The sequence below is a fragment of the Myotis brandtii genome, unplaced genomic scaffold (genome assembly GCF_000412655.1).
Source record: "Myotis brandtii unplaced genomic scaffold, ASM41265v1 scaffold1288, whole genome shotgun sequence".
Classification (NCBI taxonomy): domain Eukaryota; kingdom Metazoa; phylum Chordata; class Mammalia; order Chiroptera; family Vespertilionidae; genus Myotis; species Myotis brandtii.
This window is the reverse complement of record NW_005354539.1, coordinates 303404-318188: the sequence shown is the minus strand read 5'-3', so window position 1 is coordinate 318188 and position 14785 is coordinate 303404. Positions and strand designations below refer to the sequence as shown.

Genomic DNA, 14785 nt, shown 5'->3' with positions numbered 1-14785 from the left:
CTCTCCAATCTGGGACCCCTCGGGGGATCTCTGACTGCCGGTTTACATCCTTCTCACAATCCAGGACTGCTGGCTCCTAACCACTTGCCTGCCTGCCAGCCTGATTACCCCCTAACCACTCCCCCGCCAGCCTGATTGATACCTAATTGCTCCCCTGCCAGCCTGATCACCACCAACTGCCTTCCCCTGCAGACCTGATCACCCACAACTGCCCTCCCCTGCCAGCCATCTTGTGGTGGCCATTTTGTGACAACATGAGGTTGGCCATCTTGTGATGATTTTGCGGTGGCCATCTTGTGACGACGTCACTCAAGGGCATTACATGAGGGTGTGATGCCACCTAGGCTTTTATTATATAGGAAAATATTTATGTCTGACATGAAGCCAGTTTTCAATAAACATTTGCTGGATTGAGGAATGAATGTCTGTGCTTGCCAAATATTTACAGGGTGGAAATTATAGGTAAACATGAATGTTGTTACTTCAATTAAATGAAATCTCCCCTCAGATCCTGTGGCTTTATGTTTTCTTTGCCTTAGGAGAGATATTGAAGAATAATATGGTAAAAGTCTCTGGAGTAGAGGCCTACCAGTGTAAGGTGTGGAAGGTCAGCCAGCTTCACATAGATCACGATTCTTGCAGGGCAGCTCTGATTGGGGGGAAAGGCCTAAGGAGGAAGGTATCCCTATTTTGTTGCTTCACCAGTCCTTAAAACAGTATTTCTCAAACTTCAGTGTATCTATAAACCATATAGATATCTTGTTAAAATGCAAATTCTGTAATTTGTTAGCCAACTGTAGGTTGAGTGCTCTTTGTTTTGTCAAATTCTTTATGTTTTATCTTCAGGCAGGATAAGAGCCTGCCAAAGCTTGTTGTTTTAATTTATTTACTTAAAATATGAATGACCAATAAAGCACAAATAGCTACGTTTATTTTTCCAGGACTCACAGTTGAATTCTTGGGTTGATTATGAAGCATTAAATTGTCTTGTTTGGATGCTGTGGGATTAGTCAAATACCATTAATGATTAGTGAATATGGTCTGTGCATTGTCATTCTTCCGGGCATGATAGAAAGGCTTTTATACTTTTTCAGCCCTCCTTTGTGATTTATTTATTAAACTAAAGTGTATTCTTCCATAGTCAAGGCCTTGGGTATTTTGTTGATACCTTTGCTTCTATAATAATCACTTCTTTCATACTCTGAGCTGATTACTGAGTTCATTGTTATTTCATTTCCTCTGACTTTTAAATTGTAAACATCTGTTAAATTTTATAACTTCCCAAAGAAGGAAAAGAAATTAAATATGATCCATAGTGTGTTTGAACAAAATACATGCAACTGTTATAGATTGAGTGAATAAATAGATACTGAAAAGTCTTTAGGCATAGTTTCCTATTAGCCTTGGAAGAATCCTCTCCCCTCCACTTGAAAAAAATAATTATACATTTGGATCATGTTTTTCTTCTAAGTATATGTCCAAGAATTTTCCTGATTGACATTCAAGTTCAGCAAACATATCACAAAATATGCCTCAAAATACTAACATTGGCTGTGATGAGATAGCGAGGTAATGGGTATTTTTCTTTGAATTTATATTTACATTCCCATTCTTCTGAAATGGAATTTTGGGACTAGAACCCGGATTCTTTGTCCACCAGAATCAAGGAATGAATCCACGGTCAGAAAGTGGTATAGCAAAGGTGGAGATTTATTGAAGAACTAGAGGCCTAGTGCACAAAAATTTGTGCACTCAGGGGAGGGGGTCCCTCAGCCTGGCTGTGCCCTCTCGCAGTCTGGGACCCCTTGGGGGATGTCCGCCTGCTGGCTTGGGCCATCACCCCAGGGGATCTGGTCTAAGCTAGCAGTCAGACATCACTCTGGCAGCCTGGCAGCCCTTGGGGGATGTCCACTTGCCAGCGAGGAGCAGGCCTAAGCTGCAGTCAGACATCCTTAGCGCTGCTGAGGAGGCGGGAGAGAGGGGCTGAGGGCTGTTTGCAGGCTGGTCACACCCCCTTCAGGGTGGGGGTCCCCACTGGGGTGCCTGGCCAGCCTGGGTGAGGGACTGATGGCTGTTTGCAGGCTGGTCAAGTCCCCCAGTGGGGACCCTCACCCCATGGGGGTGTGGCCAGCCTGGGTGAGGGGCTGAGGGCTGTTTGCAGGCTGGTCACACCCCCTTCAGGGTGGGGGTCCCCACTGGGGTGCCTGGCCAGCCTGGGTGAGGGACTGATGGCTGTTTGCAGGCTGGTCAAGTCCCCCAGTGGGGACCCTCACCCCATGGGGGTGTGGCCAGCCTGGGTGAGGGGCTGAGGGCTGTTTGCAGGCTGGTCACACCCCCTTCAGGGTGGGGGTCCCCACTGGGGTGCCTGGCCAGCCTGGGTGAGGGACTGATGGCTGTTTGCAGGCTGGTCAAGTCCCCCAGTGGGGACCCTCACCCCATGGGGGTGTGGCCAGCCTGGGTGAGGGGCTGAGGGCTGTTTGCAGGCTGGTCACACCCCCTTCAGGGTGGGGGTCCCCACTGGGGTGCCTGGCCAGCCTGGGTGAGGGGCTGAGGGCCGTTTACAGGCTGGCCACGCCCAAGGGTTGGAAGCAGGTATCTGGGATTTATTTATCTTCTATAATTGAAACTTTGTAGCCTTGAGCAGAGCTCAGGGCCAGCCAGGGCTAGCAGGAAGCTTGGTTTCCTCCATCGCCGGGGCAACCCAAGCCTCCTGCTCACTCTAGCTCTATGGCCGCCACCATCTTTGTGACAGAGTGAGAGTTAATTTGCATATTACTCTTTAATAGATAGGATAAGCACAGACTCCCACATGGGGAGAGGGAAAGAGTCCCACAGAATGGACTCCCAAGTAGGGAGGGGTAAGGGTCCCCCTGAGTTCCTTTTCCCTATGGCTTATAAAGGCTGCAGATCCTGGTGCGGTGATATCCCCTCTGATTGGTCACTATTCCCTTAGACTGGTTACTAGAGTAACTCCTGAGTTCAAAGGTCCAACCTCACATGGGACGTGTGAGTTTCTCCCCACCTCCTTCCTCATTGTTCTTTTCTTTCTGGCTTTCTTCCTTCTTCTTTATTTTGTAAATATAGACCTTTTGGCTACTTACAGCTTTTCTGTCTTATGTAAATGCAACAGTTGTTGCTCCCTGCACCTGGCTTCCTTGTGTTTTGGAAATGTACCTTCTCCCAATCTGTAGCCCTGTGTTTTTCCATGGACCCCAATTCTAAAAACTCCCTAAGCCTGCCTATGTTCCCCTAGAATTCCTGTTTCACTTCTATCATTTTTATAATTTAAAAAATATTTTTAAATGCAACATATTTTTACATGTTTGACTTTTAAAATTTGGCAGTGAATCAATTGTTTATATAACTAGCTTGGTTCTTGTTTAATCTCTGAATGCTGCTCTAATTTATGTCACAGAATATTAAGTATAAATAACATGTTTTATTTTTTTAAATATATTTTTATTAATTTCAGAGAGGAACAGGGAGGGAGAGAGAGATAGAAACATCAATGATGAGAGAGAATCATTGATTGGCTACCTCCTGCACAATCCCTACTGGGGATTGAGCCGACAACCTAGGCATGTGCCCTTGAATCGAAACTGGGACCCTTCAGTCCGCAGGCAGATGCTCTATGCACTGTGCCAAACTGGTTAGGGCTAAATAGCATGTTTTATTTTATTTTTTAAAATTTCTTTATTGATTAAGGTATTACATATGTGTCCTTACCTCCCCATTACCCTCTGAACCCTTCCACCCCCCCACTCAAGTCCTCACCCCCTGTTGTCTGTGTCCATTGGTTAGGCTTATATGCATGCATACAAGTCCTTTGATGATCTCTCCCCTTACCCCCACCCTCCCTACCTTCCCTCTGAGATTTGACAGTCTGATCCATGCTTCTCTGTCTCTGGATCTGTTTTTGTTCATCAGTTTATGTTGTTCATTATATTCCACAAATGAGATCATGTGATATTTATCTGTCTCTGACTGGCTTATTTCACTTAACATAGTGCTCTCCAGTTCCATCCATGCTGTTGCAAATGGTAAGAATTCCTTCTTTTTTATAGCAGTGTAGTATTCCATTGTGTAGATGTACCACACTTTCTGCTGATGGGCACTTAGGCTGTTTCCAAATCTTAGCTATGGTGAATTAGAAGTGGGATCACTGGGTCAAATGGAAGTTCCATTTTTAGTTTTTTGAGGAAACTCCATACTGTTCTCCACAGTGGCTGCACCAGTCTGCATTCCCACCAGCAGTGCAAGAGGGTTCCTTTTTCTCCGACTCCTTGCCAACACTTGTCATTTGTTGATTTGTTAATGATAGCCATTCTGACAGGTGTGAGATGGTATCTCATTGTCGTTTTGATTTGCATCTCTTGGATATTTAGTGACTTTGGGCATGTTTTCATATGTCTCTTGGCCTTCCTTCTGTCTTCTTTCAAAAAGTATCTATTTAGGTCCTTTGCCCATTTTTTGATTGGATTTTTTATCTTCCTTTTGTTAAGTTATATGAATTCCCTGTAAATATTGGAGATTAAATCCTTATCAGAGATAACACTGGCAAATATGTTCTCCCATGCAGTGGGCTTTCGTGTTGTTTTGTTGATGGTTTCCTTTGCTGTGCAAAAGCTTTTTATTTTGATAGTCCCATTTGTTTATTTTCTCTTTAGTTTCCATTGCCCTAGGAGCAGTATCAGTGAAGAAATTGCTTTGGCATATGTCTGAGATTTTGCTGCCTGTGGATTCCTCTAGTATTTTTATGGTTTCCTGTCTTACGTTTAAGTCCTTTATCCATTTTGAGTTTATTTTTGTGTATGGTGTAAGTTCGTGGTCTAGTTTCTAAATAGCATGTTTTAAAAGAGCCAGTTCAATAACTGAAAGAGATAGTGGAAGCTTAGAATTTTATATTATACATGTATTAAAAATGGTTTTTCTTATTGACAGCAAATATTGCCTGATTTACTGTAAGTTCTGAAAGCTCTCTGTAATCCTTGGTTTGTGACTGTCTAGAGTTACCTTTATCTTTTGTGTACTACATTCTTCAATTTATAGAAAATGCAAAGAAACAATATTTTTTCCTTAGCAACACACCAAATTTCTCCATGTTTAAGGGAGATAATGAGAAACCAGGTCAGATGTATGATATAGCTATGTATAGAATGAATGAATAATGGTATCTTGGTTGACAGGTGGAGCATAGCTTGGCAATCTGGGAGCAGGTGACACTTGGAAATACAGTAAGGAGACCTGGATTCCAAATCCTCTGAGCTAAAAATCAGGGTCAGAACTATAGCCGATAGGTAGGGCCTTGGACAGCATATAGTATTCAGAGCCCTAGTTTTGGAGATGTTGTTCTAGGTATGTGATGGAAGCAAGGATTCCAATTCACTTCATAGATAGGCTTTGGAACAGGTGAGTCTTTTCAGTATTTAATACCAGTAAAAAGACTAGTATAAAGTGATTACGAAGAGAAAAAAAGGAAGAGTTGAATACTCTAGTTGTTTGCCTTCAAATGCAAGATTAGGACTAGACCAGAAGTGAGGGTGATGGATGCTAAATCTTGAATATTGAATTGGTGTTCCATAGAGTCTGCCTGCTGGAGGTTGGAATTAGTTTTAGAATTTCCTGCTTGGAGCAAGAATGGTGGTGAAAGGTTTGAGCTTGCAGAAAGATGGAAGTGTGAAGACAGATGCTAAATTTCTATAAATTGAAAATTACCTGCATTTAAATAATTTGGAAGACTTATTAAAATGTGGATCTTTAGAATCTTTGAACTACATGTCTGAGTGCATGTCAGGAATCTGCATGGCTGTGAAGCATCTCAAATGTGATTCTTGTGCACTCTGGAGTTTAAAAACCCCCAATGCAGGGTGTAGTGATCACCTCAAGATGAGCCTTGGGCTTGAAATGTCTTTTGCTCTCAACTCTGCTGATAATCCCAGCCTTTTAATATTCAGCCGAAAGGCTAACTGTTTTGTAAAGCTCTTCTCAGTTTTCTTACAGAAAATGAATCACAGAGATGCTCTCATGCACTTTCCTTTATTGGATTTTTGGTAAATACCCTAATTGCATAGTTTTTGTTTTTTGTTTTTTTGTATGTATAGATCTAATTCTCTTAAAGGAGGGCAGAAAGCATGGCGGTCAAGAATCAGTCAGCCTGGATTTAAGATTCACCCAGCTATGCAACTTTAGCTAATTTCTTATCTTTTTATTAGTGCTTAATTTCTTTTATCTGTTAAACTAGAGGCCCAGTGCACAAAAATTTGTGCACTGGGGGGGGGGGGTTCCTCAGCCCGGCCTGTGCCCTCTCGCAGTCTGGGACCCCTCGGGAGATAACGACCTGCTGGCTTAGGCCTGCTCCCGGGTGGCAGAGGGCAGGCCCAATCCCTAGGTGCAGCCCCTGGTCGGGCTCAGAGCAGGGCTGATTGGGGAGTTGGGGTGCCGCCCCCTGTCATGCACAGAGCAGGGCGGATTGGGAGGTTGCGATGCCACCCTCAGTCACGCTCAGGGTAGGGCCGATTGGGGGGTTGGGGCCCCGCCCCCTGTCACACTCAAGGCAGGGTCGATGGGGAGGTTGCGGCGCCACCCCCTGTCACACACAGAGCAGGGCCAATCAGGGGGTTGGGGTGCTGTCCCCTGTCACGCAAAGAGGAGGGCCCATCAGGGGGGTTGGGGCTCCGTACCCTGTCACGCACAGAGCAGGGTTGATCAGGGGGTTGGGGAGCTCCCCCCTGTCACGCACAGAGCAGGGCCCATCAGGGGGTTGGGGCGCCTTCCCCTGTCACGAACAGAGCAGGGCGGATAGGGAGGTTGTGGCCCCGCCCCCTGTCACACACAGAGCTGCAGGGCGATCAGGGGGTTTGGGCGCTGCCCCCTGTCACGCTGATCCGGTGCCAGGAGGCCTCGCGGCTCCGCTGATCCCGGTGCTGGGAGGCATATTACCCTTTTACTATATAGGATAGAGGCCTGGGGGCCGGCTGGTTTGCCCTGAAGGGTGTCCTGGATCAGGGTGGGGGTCCCCACTGGGGTGCCTGGCCAGCCTGGATGAGGGGATGATGGCTGTTTGCAGCTGGTCACACCCCCTTCAGGGTGGGGGTCCCCACTGGGGTGCCTGGCCAGTCTGGGTGAGGGGCTGAGGGCTGTTTTCAGGCTGGTGGGTGACTGAAGCTCCCAACCGCTCCTTTTTTTCTTTTTTTTTTAAAATTCTGGGCAAAGGCCTCTGCTGCTGAAAGCAGGTATCTGGTTTGTTTCGGTTGTATAATTGAAACACTGTATCATCTCCAGCTCTGAGATCCCGGCCGGCTGAAAGTTGGTTCCTGGGGTTTTGTTTAGCTTCTATATTTGTTACAATGTTTCAAACTGCCAGCTCAGAGGCCGGCAAGGCAGGCGGGGAACGTTGGAGTCCTCCTTCACTGAAGCAAGCAAGCCTCATGTTCGCTTCCAGCTGCCTGGCTGCCGGCCGCCATCTTGGCTGGCAGTTAATTTGCATATCGCCCTTATTAGCCAATGGGAAGGGTAGCAGTCGTACACTAATTACCATGTTTCTCTTTTATTAGATAGGATGGAGGTAATTTTGAAAATTAAATGAGTTAATGCAAGCAAAACAATAATGTGTATACTCAAGGCATTTTTTGCTATTAACTGGAAGATAATATGCCATATTAGTATCTGTCCAGCACCCAGTGCAAATATAGACATTCAAGAAAATTGTTAAAATTGAATTGAATTAATCTCAGAAGGCATTCATAAGGTTAGATAGGACAATGTCCAAGTGGACATGAAAACATGTCATATTAATGATTTTGGATTTGAGAGCATGAAGGGATTTAATTAAATATACCATAAAGAGAAAGCAGGGTGAAAGAATTGCCAGAGTTGTCAAAGTAAACTCTGAAGTATATTCACTGTGCCTGTAGTGCGTGTCTAGTAGACTGTAACTGCTACTTGCTAAATCATCTATACTGTTCCTGATTTTTAAAAAGAATAAATTAAATAAAAAATGTTTTTTTAAAAAAAGAAAGAAAAACTACAGAGCTGAAAAAACATATACCATGCTAAAATTAGTTAAAAGAAATTTGGAGTAGCTCTATTAATTTCAGAAAAAGCATACTTCATAACAAGGGTAATTAGGGATCAAGAGGGGTTGTACATAACGATAAGGGGGCCAGTTATCCAAGAAAACATAGTAATCCAGAATAGATAAGTCCATCAAAACAGAAATCGGATCAGTGGTTGTCAGGGGCAGGTGGGGGAGGGAATAGGGGTGAGTGCTTAATTCTTTTGAGGTTATTTTGGAATGGTGAAATATCTTGGGTAAATAGAAGTTAAAGTTGAACATTATGAATATACTTAATTATACTGAGTTGTATACTTTTAAAAATTTAGTATTTCATTTTATGGCATGCAAATTTTACCTCAATAATAAAAACAGAGATTCAACAACAACAAATAAAAAGCAAAATACTAGTTTAAAAGTGTACCACGTAAGTGAATTCAGAACTATTAAGGAAATGTCTCATTTCCCATTTGGCTTTTAGGATTTATGTGTACAGATCCTCAAATTTCAAGTAACAGACATTTACTAAATAGCAATAAAAGTTCAAAAACAATAAATAATCTATGAGGTATGTGGGCTATGCTTGATTATCAGATTTATGAGCATTTGAATACCAAAGTTTTGATTTGATTTTTAATTTATTGACTTATGCTTCTGTCTGTTCCAAAAAGGATTTGTGGTCACTCTATAAGTATTTTGATACTTCTCTCCTATAAAAGTTTAGAGCAGATAATACAAGGAATGAGATTCCTTCCAGATTGCCACTTTGCCATCCCTAGAGAATGGCCTCATCCCCATAGTTTAAAATGGTGACTTATTCTAAGCAGTAGGATGAGAAAGGGATTAAGTCAATAAAGGGTCAAAAGGGCATGCACTGGCGGACATTCGGTAATGTGCACTGAAGCTGCTCTGAAACCCTCTACTTCTCTGTTCAGAGGTTTGATTCTTAGTCATGTGGTCACACTGTGCTTGTAGGGAGCCTGAGAAATGCATCTTTTATGATGAGTGGCTGTGTCTACCTAAACATTGATGCCTATTAAAAGAGAAGCCTTAAAGAGTGGAATGGAGGGGTTGCTAGAAGTCTCAGCTATGTTGGGCATAAAGGAATATTCAATATGATTATTTTTTTGTAAAAATGGCATCATCTTGCCCTAGCTGGTTTTGCCCAGTGAATAGAGCATCAGCCTGGGGACTGAAGGGTCCCGAGTTGGATTCCAGTCAAGGGGCATGCCCAGGTTGTGGGCTTGATCTCCAGTAGGGGATGTGCAGGAGGCAGCCGATCAATGATTCTCATCATCGATGTTTCTATCTCTCCCTCTCCCTTCCTCTCTGAAATCAATAAAAATATTTTTAATAAATTGCATAATCTTAATGTATTTATTACTATCTTTTAAAAAAAGGAATTGTTTTAGGATAAGGCTTGTGAAAACTATGGGAAGTCACACAAATTATTTGTTTAATTTATGCCAAATTTTTTTCCAATTTAGTATTTTGGTTGGGATTGAAGAAAACAGTACTAAAAGACACTGGATTTTCCTATTGCAGATATTTAAATAAATATTTTGGAAATTATCTTTTTGCATGGCTTGTAATCATTTCCATAAAAGATATACAAGGAAGGACTGAAAACTATCTTAAAGGCATAACAGTATTCAGATCTTTTAATTTATGACAGCTGTGTGTAAAATTCCATCACCACAGTATAACCTTTGAATAGAGTTCTTTCTTTTAAAAACTTTTCTTTCTTTATTCTTTCTGACTGACTACTAAACACCAGATATTAAGATTTTATTGAACAGATGTATGTAAAAAGAAAAACCATGATAATCTCTTTTATGTTTTTTTTTAAATTGTTTCTGCTTAGATTAAATTTTATATCCAAGCTTAGAGGGAAAAAGCAAGCTAGTAATATAATTGTTCTCTGTCTGGTCTGGTCACAGCCCACTGCGTGAAGCTCATTCAAATATGAGCTCTACAATATTTCTGGCAGAAAAGAAAAGCTTTCTCTCTTGTTCACATAAATAATACCATGCCATGCATCTTTATTAATCCTGGCTTTGTGAAATGAAGTTTAAAAATCTGCTAAGTATCCTCTTATTCAGCGATTTTCAACCGTTTTTCATCTCATGGCACATGTAAATGAATTACTAAAATTCTGTGACACATAAAAATATATTTTTTACCAACCTGGCAGAAAAATAGGTATAATTTTGACTCATTCACATCAGATGGCTATTGTTGTGTTGGCTTATTGTCATTTTTTTTATTTGACATTCTAAGGGACAAGAGGTGAGTGCCCCTCACTAAATAGTCAGGTATTGCACGTTTTAAAGATTCTTACAGCACACCGTGGCACACCGGTTGAAAATTGCTGCTCTAATTCACAGAATTGCTCTCGTAGAAAGAGATCAAACAACTGATTTATTACTCAAAGACCATGTTCCTCTATACAATCTGTTTTCCATCTCTCTGTCATCGCTTCATTGGCAGGATGCTTGCTTTCAAATATAAATGAGTCCAATTTTACAACTTCTGTATACCAGGCATTCCGCTGAGCGATGTGGGTGACCAGCTGTCTGAGAATTTCTTATCCAAGGTTGGCTTCTGCGTGCTACAGGACGTCTTCTTCCTAGGACTGTATAAGTTTACAATATTCTTTATGGAGTCATTTAATAGCTTCATTATTCCGTGTTTCTAAGCAGTCTGCACTTACTGCAGTGATGGTGAACTATTTGAGCACAGGGTGTCAGCATTTTGAAAAACCCTAACTTAACTCTGGTGCCGTGTCACATATAGAAATTTTTTGATATTTGCAACCATAGTAAAACAAAGACTTACATTTTTGATATTTATTTTATATATTTAAATGCCATTTAACAAAGAAAAATCAACCAAAAAAATGAGTTCACGTGTCACCTCTGACACGCGTGTCATAGGTTCGCCATCACTGACTTACTGGCTGCTGAAAGGAGACTCTGCGTCACACATTTGCAGTGCAGTTAAATAGACGGGATTCTTGTACTATCGCTGACAGTGTGGCGTAAATAAAGTCACAGGAATTGTGGTAAAATTTGGATTCTGCTTTGAAATGGGATTTTTGAAGACCCTCTCAGTGGCAATGTTCAATGCGAGTTGCTATTTTTTCCTAAAAGTTTGTAACTGTATTACAATGCTAATCATTTATATTCTACTGTGTGCAGTACTTTGTTCTGGGTGTTTTGAGAGATACCACAGAACAATAAGATAGTTTTTTCCTCGTTTATTTATCCTACTTACGAAGTAATTGGGTGAGAGATAGTAGGCAGGACCCTTTTCTGCCCCAACACCACATTCAGTGTTTGTAGCCTCTTTAACCTCATGAGATTGCATGTGCCTCCCACTAAAGAACCCCCTTCCCGGCCTCTCATTCATCTAGGCCTGGCCCTTAACCCAGCTCTGACAAGCAGTCACACATGCTCAGTCATGGGGAAACACTCAGAATGCATTCTGGTGAGGCGAGGCAGCTGCGTCCTCTTTCTAGAAGCAACAGACACCAGTAATGGGGGTGTAGTGGGAACACCCAATGGCTAGCATTGCTGGGGTCGTGGAATTAGGTGTCTGCATCCATGAGTGGTAGCTGTGATGTTTTCATGAGACCAGTTCTATGATATGAATTTGGGCACTTCCCTGGGTGGGAAGTCTTTTTTTTTTCTTTTTCTGGTGTTTAATGGGCACATTCCAGCACCGGGCCTGGAATCGAAGCAGCAGGGATGGGTAGGTGACCCCACGGAGCCTCACATGGCGAAGAGGATGAGGAAGGCGACCATCAAACAGAAGAGCCCCATGGCCTCAGACAGGGCAAAGCCCAGAATGGCATAGGAGAAGAGCTGCTGCTTGAGAGACGGGTTCCTGGCATAGCCAATGATCAAACTGCCAAACACTGTTCCAATTCCGGCCCCTGAACCAGCTACACCCACTGTGGCAGCCCCAGCACCAATAAACTTGGCCCCTGTGTCAATGTCCTTATGTTCATAGCAGCACAATTTACAATAGCCAAGATTTGGAAAGAGCCTAAGTGCCCATGAGCAGATGAGTGGATTAGAAAACTGTGGTACATCTACACAATGGAATACTATGCTGCTGTTAAAAAGAAGGAAATTTTCCATTGCAACAGCATGGATGGATCTGGAGAGCATTATGCTAAGCAAAATAAGCCAGTCAGAGAAAGATAAATATCACATGATTTCACTCATTGGCGGAATATAATGAAAATCATAAACTGATGAACAAAAATAGATACAGAGACAAAGAAGCATTGAACAGACTGTCAAACTTCAGCAGGAAGGCAGGGGAGGGTTGTGGGTTGGGTGCAGAAAGACAAGAAACCATAAAAAGACGGGGGAGGTAAGAGATCAACTAAAGGACTTGTATGCATGCATATAAGCATAACCAGTAGACACAACTTTTTTTGGAGGAGGCTGGGGGGAAGTCAATGGGGGGGGAAGGGACATATGTACTAGTAATTCTATTTGTAATACTTTAAACAATAAAAAAAGGATTCTCTGTGGAGATGCAGATCTAAATGTGTTAATAGATCAATTTTTTAAAAAACTATAATTTGCTCTGCATACTTTCACTTAAGGGAGGAGATGATAGGAATGATTGTGTTCATCTCTGCTTATGTGCGATGCTCTTTTATTCTTTTGCTCTGTATTGGATCTTCAGATTTGCTCAGTTCCAATTACTCTCTTGCCCTCCTGCTTGCTGCTGCAGTAACAGCATCTGTATCTCTTGTACTGACTACACCCATGGAGACTCTGGTTCCTGACACCACATTTAGATTTAGGTGAAACATGGGACAGGAGCCCAAGATCTGGTTTCTTCAGCAGCTGACTCGGAGGCACTGTGCAAAGATTAATCCTTGTCACACATCTTAACCAGTGAGATTCCAGAGATGGGAAACTGGCAGGTTAATTTCTTTCCCTTCCTCTACCTGATGGACTCTTCCAAGGCACAATGATTTTATGGAAGCTGGAAGTGTTCTTCATGATAAGAAATCAACCTTCATTTTCTTTAAAGCTATGGGTGGCCCAGCAATTTATTCCTTGTATTTGTTTTTGCTGTCTATTTCCCTTTCTCCTATATTCTTGATGTTCTAGGATTGAATGATCTAATAAAATATTAGTAGATATGCTTTGCTGCATGGTCTTTTTATGGGGTAACTCAGGCGAAGATTTATTTATTCATTCAGCAAATATAGTGTGTCCCAAAAACATGTATACACACTTTAACAGCTGATAGTTCAATTGATGTTCTTTTTTTTTTCAGCCATACTTAGCTTTGAACAAAGGAAATTAATCCTGCTACCCAGCTCACCTGCCAGCTGATTGAAAAGCCCAAGCAAGCCCAGTCAAGACCAGCTGGAACCTGTTCAGAGTAGCAGAACTGTCCAAGAGAGTGACTTTATGGTAGTTGTAAAAATGACATTTATGCTCATTCATCAGTACTGAGTAATACATAAAAAAGTATAAAAATCATACCACCCATAGCTATAATCTCTTTATATTTAATTTATAGTTATGCATACATATTTCAAACCATTTATTATATAAAATAATGACTATAAATTTGAAAATGTAAATATTGCCCGTTCACATGTTAAGAAATGATTTTATTCAAACTCTTCAGATGTGTATTTGATATTAATATTTTTTTTCATTGTTAGAGCCGCTTTCTGAGTTGTCTAACAGTTGTCCAGAGAACATTATCTTGACTGCAAGGTTATTTGAGATGCAGCATTCTGTGAAGCCTGCCTAATGCTGCCACTGGAGGCTTTTTAAAAGTGCTAAATACATATTTCTATATTATTAGGAAAATTGTTTATTTACCCTTTAGATGTATACTTGTAACTTCAAAAATGTTGCTACTAAGTTTTTTTAAGGAAAATATTGATTGAATAATGAATAATTTTTGTAAAACATGTGAATATATTAAAAAAAACATGATACAAAGAACAATTAACTGAACACATAAAACATTACCTTTATCTTTGACCATTGTGTCTGATCTTCCTCCCCCATCTCTTACTTCCTTCTTCATTCTCAGAGATAACTAACATTGTGAATTTGTTTTCCCCCCACATTTCTTCTTAAATTTGTTTTGGTTTTTTGTTTATTTATTTATTTCTATCTCAGGAACATTATTCTTGAGATTTGCCTTTGATATAATATGTACCTACAATTCATCAATTCATTCATTTACATTGCTGTCTTGTATTCCGTTACATAAAAACAACGTTATACAGTGTATTAATCAGGGAAGTAATGCTAATTCCTGTCACAATCTCATCACAGTTGCTAAATATAATACCAGGTTATTTGTCTCTCATTTCATAATCTGATCTGGACCAGTTTGTGAAGGTGGCGTAGGGAGGAGTGTGAGGAGTGTCTGCTCCATGTAGTCATTCAAAGGTCAATCACAATTTATCGTGAGGCACCTTCGTACTTTGCATAGCTTGAAAGTTACACCTGTGCCATTCAGTTAGCAGAGAATGAAAAAAGGAGTGTAGAGAAGGCCTAGTTGCTTTTAACTGCTCAAAACATACAACTTCTATTCACTCTCTTTAATGAGAAGTAATAAAAGGTCTGATTTTGATGTAAGGAGACTTGAAAATAAGTTTTTTTTTCCTTTTGCTTCAAAGGAGAAAAAGTTGTTTAATGTACATACAGGGTGGGGCAAAAGTAGGTTTGCAGT

General features: G+C 41.4%; 1 protein-coding gene across 1 annotated transcript; it reads right to left on the bottom strand.

Annotated features, from left to right (window-relative positions):
• Positions 1 to 11753: 11753 nt before the first annotated feature.
• LOC102247128 (ATP synthase lipid-binding protein, mitochondrial) lies at positions 11754 to 14131 on the bottom strand. Its single transcript, XM_014534312.1, has 3 exons — positions 14074 to 14131; positions 12778 to 12935; positions 11754 to 12054 (listed from the first exon to the last, which is right to left on the bottom strand). Exons 1-3 carry the CDS (start codon positions 14129 to 14131, stop codon positions 11827 to 11829), a joined length of 444 nt encoding a protein of 147 aa, XP_014389798.1. The 3' UTR covers positions 11754 to 11826.
• Between the last annotated feature and the right edge of the window lie 654 nt (positions 14132 to 14785).